The sequence below is a fragment of the Sapajus apella genome, unplaced genomic scaffold (genome assembly GCF_009761245.1).
Source record: "Sapajus apella isolate SASKATOON/1434 unplaced genomic scaffold, GSC_monkey_1.0 scaffold10, whole genome shotgun sequence".
Classification (NCBI taxonomy): Eukaryota; Metazoa; Chordata; class Mammalia; order Primates; family Cebidae; genus Sapajus; species Sapajus apella.
In genome coordinates, this window is record NW_022436950.1 from 10,553,174 (window position 1) to 10,562,399 (window position 9,226).

Sequence of the window (9,226 nt, forward strand, 5' to 3'; positions counted from 1 at the left end):
AAAAAAAAAAAAAAAAAAAATTAGTCAGGCATGGCAGTGGGCATCTGCAATCCCAGCTACTCAGGAGGCTGAGACAGGAGAATCACTTGAACCTGGGAGTTGGAGGTTGCAGTGAGTCTAGATGGTGCCACTGTACTCCATTCTGGTTGACAAGAGACTCTGTCTCAAAACAAAAACAAAAACCCTGGGTTGTCCCTGTCAGTAGCACGTATCCACATCCTTGATCTTTTCCATCCTTTTCATCTGCATCTTGTTTCCTTTAAGGACCTTTTTCCATCTGACCTGGGCAGGCCTGTAGAGGTTGAACATCATTCCTGGGTTCTGTCTTTGCCACTCCTGCTCATTTCCAAAGTTCCAAATCAGGCAGCCTGAGAGCCGGCTGCAGTCACCTTCACAGCTGCACTCCTACAGGACATGTCTGCCCTTCTACACTGAGATTTTTACTCTTCATCAATGGGTTCTGTGTTTCTTTTTAATTTCTACTTAGCTTTTTGCTAGGTACTTATTGGGAAAGTGTAGCTTCAGATTCTGGCTACAGTGGGAATGATAAGAAATAAAAGTGAAATATCATAAATGTTTTTTCTTCTATCCACCTAATTAAATGATAACAGCAACCACAAAGATAAGCACTGTAATCCCAGGTACTCTGGAGGCAGAGGCAGAAGAGTCACTTGAACACAGGAGGTGGAGGTTGCCGTGAGCTGAGATCATACCACTTTACTCCAGTCTGGGCAACAGAGCAAGACTCCACCTCAAAAAAAAGACACGAGAAGACCCAAATTCTATATGAATGGCATAGAAGCTAAGAGGTTCATAGAGTTTGCTTTCTCCAAAAGAAATCCTCCAAATCCAATTCCCAGGTCTTACAGTGATCTTGTCATTCTAATAGAAGCAAAAGCCAGAACTCAGCTTCCATGGGGAGGAGCCAGTGGGAGGGAGAACTTGGGAGACCCTGAGCATCTGCCTCTGTGCTGAAGTGGGAGCTGCACCCATGTTGCTTATGTACTGCGAGGGAAATCAGAGAACTCAACTCTCCTCCATCTCGGGCCCTGCATGGCTGCTCATCTTGATGCCTTCCTTTCAGGGCCAACCAAGACAGCATAACATCCAGGAAGCCCTGATACCAAGCCTTGCAAGCCCCTCCTTAATTGTTTATTTGACTCTTTATTCCACTACCCTGTAAATCAAAGGCAGTAGATTTTATTTCTGTATCTCCAGTGCATCCTGGCAGGTAATAGATCTCTCTAAAATTTGAGGTTGGAAATGAATGGATGGTCTCAGTTAGAGGTTGGCCTAGGGTGCCTTGACCTGCTTGAGAGGTAGACTCATCCCAGGGCACCAGCTTCGTTAGTGCCCCCAGCCTAGAGGAGAATTTACAGTATCCTGAAATTACTGGATCAGAGATGAGGAACGTAAAAAGGGTCAGAGAATTGACAAGTTTATTTGGTGCCCAAGAATCTTTTCTCTCCTCATCATTTCAGAGGGGCTTCATTCACCAGGAGGGAGCAGAATCCATACGTTGTATTTCACATGTTGGGAGACCCAATAATGCAGATTCACTGTGCCCCTCCAGGCATCCATGGCTACGATCCTTCAGGGCTCAGGAGGAGGAGTGTTTTATTTCAGCCCCAGAATAGTTTAAGATTCCTCTGAGCCTTTTGCTCATATGGCCCACAGGGAAGATATTTAACTGAATACTCTTGGAAGGAAAGAATAAACTTGAAAGCATTTATAAACCTGGTTCTTATTTGGTGCTGATTTATAATCAAAAATATTTACTGCAGAATTCCTAACGGACAAGCTCCTGCATGCACCAGTGACTGTAGATAAAGCTATTGACATTAAAACAATACCTTCCCTTTGGGAAAACTTCTGAGCATTTGTTCAGCTACAACCTGTGGTTTCTACAGCGTGGCTGTGTAGAGGCCATGGTGGGGTCCTGGGCTGGTTGGCTCTCTTTGCTCCCTTTTCCTGGAAACCCTAGAAAGCCATTGGCAAAAGCTCAGACCTTTTGATGTTATCCTTTCCCTAGTTTTCAAGAGCCAGTGTCCATTTTATGGGCTGAATCCCTGCTACTACTTGGAGGTGACACTGGATCAGAATAACTACAGCCCAGCAGCCACATAGGACACATGGAGTAGGTCACCTGAGATAGTCATGAGTGACTGAGGCCATGCCGGGTGATTCTGATGTCAGAGTCTGTTGGTGCTAACTCCTAGCAGGGTTGAAAAGGAGACCCTTCCCCCTCTTCCTCATCCCAGGAGCCATCTGCTCCATGCTTGCTTTGCTTATACTCAGGCAGTGAAGAGCTTGTAACTGACAGGCAGGGGCAAAGCCAGGGCTCTCCAAGTCCTGACACTGAGGTCCCACTTGGTTGATGCTCTGTGAACCAGGTGTGCCTGATCACAGGAAACAGATAATAGGGAGCATGTTCAGTTTTTTCCCCCAATAGCTCTAAACCTTCCAATGTTGGCGTTTCTCAAGATCTGACATTCTCTCTGTGGCATTGTTTTAGTGGTTGACTTTCAGAGGACCATGAACTAGAAGAATGTATGCTCTTTGATCTGCCTTGTAACGGGTTGTAGTATCTTTTGTTTCTTTGAAGAAATAGACACACAAGACTTATCACCAAATAGGATGTTTAAGATGTCCATGCTAACTGATAATACTGGTGCTGTCTTTTCTGTTAGTGCCTCTGTGATGGCCGACATTTACTGAATGCTTCCCATGGGCCAGACACTGTGCTAAGTCATCACAAATAACTCATTTGCAAGCATCTCACAAGCATTTAAGGGTCCGTGTATCATTAATCACCCGTTATAGGCAAAAGGAATTTGGGCTTAGTGAGATAATACAATTTACACAAGGGTCACAGAGTTTGCAAGTGAGAAAGCCAGGACTTGTAAGCCAGAGTTTGCAAACGAGAAGGAAGGTTTGCTGGTTTGAAGGTGATGCCTTTCAGCAGCACTACACAGGCTCTTGTCAGACACAGGTTAAGTGAGAGCTTCAGTTTATGGGGTCCTCGCATGCATGAAGGTTGCAACAAAGTGTTCAGAATCTAGGCTTGGAAGCCAGATAGCTCCACCTCCCACCAGGTGCGACCTTAGGAAAATTATTCCTAAGCTTCTGTGTCTTCCTCTGTAATACAAGATAAATGAGATGTACTCATTTCACGGGGTTGTTATCATGATGAGATGAGATGATCAATGAGTGAAAACAAGACAGTGGAACGCGACGTTGAGTGAGCACCAGGGACAGTGCTGGATGCATCACCCTTCGAGAGGCTGGGAAGGGGTCAGAGATGGAGCCACCACACGAGGGTATTTGAGCTATTTTCCAGGAGGAGGGGAGTATGTCAACTCATTCCCATCTTTTAAAGATCTGGCCTCCTCATCGACCATCAACAGACATTTCCCAAGCGTCATGGTCTGTGGTCATGTCGTGGGCGGTGAGCTACCTCAGGTGGGAACATGTGACTATAAACCCTGAGTGTTCTACCCAGCCTGCCCCGCCCAGCACAGAAAAACCATTTTATTATTAATGTTTTAACTTGCAGGATTTTTTTTTTACTTAACAAGAATGCTAAATAAAACATTATACAGAATACTGATTGAAAAAAAATCAGCCTTAAAACAGTATGCAGAGTATTTTCTCGATTTTGTTAAAATATGTAATAATTATTATATATAATACTTTCAGAGGTGCTTAATACATATTTGTAAAATGAATAGATGTGGGAATGAGGGATGGGCAGACTAAAGAATAATGTATAAAACGTTGACATGTCCTTCGGAGAGCAGGACTAAGGGTGATGCTTATGGTCTTCATCAGAGACCTGTAAAAGATTTTGGACTTTGCAGGCCATCTTGTCATGACTACTCAACTCGGCCTTTATTGTGCAAAAGCAGCCAGAGGAAGTGTGAATGGGCTTGACTATGTTCCAATAAGACTTTATTTGAAAAACAGGCATCAGGCTGAATTGGCCTATAGACTGTAGTTTGCTAACCCCAAGTCTATATTATAATTTTCTCTAACTTCCAATTTTATTTTATTTATTTATTTTTTTATTAAAATGTACTTTTATGATAAAAAGTAGTATGTTATTTTAAAAACCAACACTTGCCTAAAAATGCCTGCAATGAAATAGGCAGCCTCTGACTTTGATTTAGTGCCCGAGATATAAAAAAAAGCCAGTCTTTTAAATGTAGTTATGAACGCACTTTTGTTCATCAACAAATAGAAGCCTGCCACTGTGAGAGGTGCAGGAGATTCAAGCAAAGTCTTTTCACTTTTTGTGTGTTTCAAAACTGTGATGTTTCTATAAAGGAAGCCATTTTAGCTTCCATATGGTAGGTACTGCATTTCAGGTAGCAACCTCCAAAATTCTCCTAAGGAATTTGGACAGAGTTTTCACAGCTAGTAAATCAAAGTGCAGGGATTCCAGCTCCAGGCCTGCCTGCTCTCTCTTCTACTGCTGGGGCTATTAGTCTTATTTTAACCACCTCTGTAACTCGCATTATACTTTATGAGTCATACTCATTTGGAGTTAATCCCATTAGGACTGGGCCACACAGCTCAGTTAACCAAGGGTAGATGCAGAGTGGTGCTCCTTGTTCTTCAGTTGACTTTGAACATGCATAGGTGACCATGTGACTTGCTCTTGAGTGGCATCAGCCCTTGCCTTGTCACACTCAGTGGATCTGTGACACTCGTCCTTAAACCTGCCTTGACAATATTGAGTTCCAAGTCAACATCCAAGTTTACAGCCCTTCCAATTATAGCTTGTTAATGGATTAAGTAAAATGAAGTAAGCTTTAACGTTCTAGATTTTGAGGAAGCAGGTTCTTTTTCAAACTATGAAATTCTATTTAAAAATGGACATTTTAAAGATATATGCCATCTATTAAGTTGCTTGGGTTTATCCTTTCAGCCAACCAATCAAATAATTAATCAGTTAGTATAATTTGTTGGCCCTCAGGTCAAAACTCTTTATAGCCTGCTATGTTAGGGTATGGAGAGCTCTTTGCTGGGTTGCTGGGTATTTTTTGTTAAATTATTATTATTATTATTATTATTGTTTTGATTTTTTTCCCCATTTATTTATTTTATTGCATTTTAGGTTTTGGGGTACATGTGAAGAACATGCAAAATTGTTGCATAGGTACACACGTGGCAGTGTGATTTGCTGCCTTCCTCCCCATCACCTACATCTGGCATTTCTCCCCTTAGTGGTGATGTATGTAGCTATTTTATGAGAAATAAATTGTCAAAATATTTGCATCTTAAAGTAGCCTAGGAAATTGTCAGACTTGGGAGAAAGTGTAAGACCCCACGGGCCTGTTGACACTTTTACTCTGTTGACATTTTTCACATCCTTAGATTATGCAGACCTCACTCAATTTAGGTAAATAGACCGCAGGCTGGAGTCTGACCCACATCTATGTGAGCCCCATGGTGGACCTTCAGTGAGGCTTCACATTTTAGAAAGTATTATTGAAGTCTTTTGTAATATTGCAGTAATAGCTGTGGGTTCTTCTGAGGGCAGAATGCTTTAATTGTTTAACCCCATGTTTTGCTGGTCCCTGTCTGGCATAGCATGTACCTTTGTGCTCCTCAAAGCCAGTAAAATTTGAGAGGATTGGAATACAAGATTGATGACAGTTTAAAATGAAAGATCATATGAAGAACGCACGGTTTTCTCATTTCTCACTTGATTCTACTTCCCATCTCCGTACATGAGAAGACGGACTTTCAAACGATATCAAGGGAAAAAATAAGGAAAGAGGAGAGTTGGGACGGGAGCCATGGCAAATAAGCCCCTTTAATTCCTAGGGACCCCATCCTAGGAACCTTTTAAAATTTAAGGTTCTTTTAAAATGCCTTTTTAAAGAGCCCTTGTGGACTTGAAACAGTTAAAAAATGTTGTCCAGACAAAGGAGGAGGGATGATGGGTTAGGGAGAAAGATTGTTTGAATCATGTTGCACTACAGGGGTTTTAGGGAAGGTGAGGTCTTGAATGGGAAGAGACCACCCAGAAGTTGAGTTGGCTTTATTTTAAAAATTGCCATCTTAAGAATGGTTTGACAGGAAGTCCTGAAATTGGATTTTGACTCCCCTGGCTTCTGGGAGTCAGTCCTGCTGTTGAGGCGGTTTTGACATGTTCAAACCTATTGGGACAATGGCTTTGTGCTCAGAGGAAAACACCAGCTTCTGTGTGCATAGGGCTGGGAGGTGATAGGTGGGTGGGATTCATGGTGAGTTCTGGCGTAGTTTGTGGACAGACACCTCTGTATCTGAAGTCATTTCCCACCTCTGCCCTGTTGCGTTGGGATCTCAGATGACCTTAAACCTTCACAGCTATCCCCTGAAAATCCCTCAGGAAAGGTGTCTGTCCACAGTCCATGGAAGCCTGCCCTGCTGTTCTGTATTCCAGGCACTAGAGTGGATGTAAAATAAACTCGCCTCTCAAACATTTATGGGCCTCAAAAGAAAAAGACAAATCAATACACATTTTCTTAAAACCTATTGTGAAGCTGCCATGCTTGACTGCTTTGCCAAGATTTAACCTACAAGCTCCAACATTAATTTGAGTTCTGTGTTTTGTGGAATATATTTTGTTTGCCTCTAACTCCAAAGACTGTTTATACACATCCGGTATTAATATCAGGCTGTCTAAAGTTCCTGTACTTACTAGAGAATATATTTTTACAGTTCCATTTAATTCATGCATATAAATTGTTCCCATCCCTTGCTTTTAATTAAATGTGAGATCTAATATTTATCTAACCAGAGTCCTTTCTCTCTGATTTCAGGTTTGGAAAGAAATCTCGGCCTGCAATGTATGATGTGAGCCCCATCACCTATGAAGATTACAGCCCCGATGACAAACCCTTGGTCACACTGATTAAAACAAAAGATTTGTAATCGTTTTTTGGATTATTTTTCAAAAAGATGAGATACTACACTCATTTAAATATTTTTAAGAAAATAAAAAGCTTAAGAAATTCAAAATGCTAGCTGCTCAAGAGTTTTCAGTAGAATATTTAAGAACTAATTTTCTGCAGCTTTTAGTTTGGAAAACATATTTTAAAAACAAAATTTGTGAAACCTATAGACTACGTTTTAATGTACCTTCAGCTCTCTAAACTGTATGCTTCTACTAGTTTGTTCCCCCTTTCCCAGTAGACACTATCACAAGACCCAGATACTTTCTGTGGTTGTTACAGAATAAGCCTAATCAAGGAGAAGTTTCTGTTTGATGTGTGAGTGCCGGCTTTCTGAGTAGAGTTAGGAAAACCACGTAACGTAGCGTAAGATGCATAATAGGGTATACCCGTTACTTAAAAAGAAGTCTGAACTGTTTGTTTTGTGAAAAAGAAACTAGTTAAATTTATTATTCCTAACCCGAATGAAATTAGCCTTTGCCTTATTCTGTGCATGGGTAAGTGAGTTATTTCTGCACTGTTTTGTTGAACTTTGCGGAAACATTCTTTCGAGGTTGTTTTTGTCATTTTCGTAACAGTCGTCGAACTAGGCGTCAAAAACGTGTGTAATAAAAAGGCCTAGCGAGGCAAATTCTGATTGATTTGAATCTATATTTTTCTTTAAAAAGTCAAGGTTTTTATATAGTGAGGAAACTAAATTTACCTTTGAGTTGTTGCTAAGAGATAGTAAACGTAAGAGAGTACCGGTTCCTTCAGTAGTGAGTATTTCTCATAGTGCAGCTTTATTTATCTCCAGGATGTTTCTGTGGCTGTATTCGATTGATATGTGCTTCTTCTGATTCTTGCTAATTTCAAAGAGTATTGAATAAATGTTATCAAGTCAAGGATGCCGCTGTCTCCTTTGTTCTTTGAAAACTATATATGAAAAGTTTTGGATTTGATATTGTTTGTCAAACAATCCCAGGGTTGATACTGCTGTGGCCGCTGGCGCCCTCTCCTTTGCCTCTGCAAATCTTCCTGACCTCCTAATTGTCAGTAAGCCCACCCTTGCTGCTTGTCAGTGTGAAATGTGGAAAAAAAATAAGAATTCTTATCTGAAGTTTTATATCCGAATTTGCCGGTGAAATGTGGCACATGGGAATAGGGGGGCACGCTGGAATCCAGAGATGCTTTAGGCGGTGAGGGCAGGCACCTGTGGCCTCAGGAAATACCTTGCATGCTGCTATCCTATGGAGGCCAAATGAAGTTGCCTTAACAGACAGCTCCATGGATCTTAGAAACTTGAAGGCCATTTACAGCCACCCTATATTCAATTCCATTTTGTATCCAGATGCTGCTCTGAAGTCCCAGAGTTATTTTTAAAAATGCATTTTTAACTGCACACAGGAACGTCGGGTAAGGAAGACCAAGAGAAGTCCTGGAACCAGGTGTAAGGGAGAGTTTTAAGCAAAAAGAATTATTTAAGATGCTTTTCCTTCCCGCTCTACCCTCAAAACATCTGTTCCTAATCCTACAAATGACACAGCAGAACGCCCACATTCTGATCATTAAATGATGCAGTGCAATATGTTAATATTTTTAGTTAAGTGTTTGGAAGTAAAGTAAGAACAAAATATTAATTTGGTTGGTTAAACATTCGTGGGAACATGCAGCAGAGTGTTGTGCAGACATATTTACTCACCTCTTCCCTTAAGAGGCCATTTGGTTGTGTGGTGCTCAGATGCCTCCATCGATGACATGAGAGAGTCATGAAAAGGCGTGAGTTGAACTCCATTTGCCTCTTCACCCCCACGAGTCCCTGGATATTGTCTGAGCCTCCGTGTCTTCTTTGCTTATTGGTCTTCATTTGCAAGTTGCTTCAATCACACCCTCTGAGATCATTTTCAATCTCCCAAAGTCTTAAATTCACTATATATGATGTGCCTTAAAGGACTCGTTTAGGCCAGGTGTGGTGGCTCATGCCTGTAATCCCAGCACTTTGGGAGGCCGAGGCAGGTGGATTACAATGTCAGGAGATCAAGACCATCCTGGCCAACATGGTGAAATCCTGCTTCTACTGAAAATACAAAAATTAGCCAGGCGTGGTGGTGCATGCCTGTAATCCCAGCTATTTGGGAGGCTAAGACAGGAAAATCACTTGACCCCAGGAGGTGGAGGGTGCAGTGAGCCGAGATTGTACCACTGCACATTCCAGCCTGGTGACAGAGCAAGAATTCATCTCAAAAAAAGAAAAAAAAAAAAAGGACTTGTTTAAAAAACTAAAATCTTTTATCAATCACAGT

General features: G+C 41.5%; 1 protein-coding gene across 1 annotated transcript in view; it reads left to right on the plus strand.

The window, feature by feature from the left end:
- DNER (delta/notch like EGF repeat containing) overlaps positions 1-7,831 on the plus strand; it is a 369,484-nt gene extending 361,653 nt beyond the window's left edge. Inside the window, exon 13 of the mRNA XM_032277988.1 lies at positions 6,813-7,831. Coding sequence (XP_032133879.1) covers positions 6,813-6,924 — 112 coding nt within the window. The 3' untranslated portion in view covers positions 6,925-7,831. The remainder of the gene's footprint in view (positions 1-6,812) is intronic.
- The last annotated feature ends 1,395 nt before the right edge of the window (positions 7,832-9,226 follow it).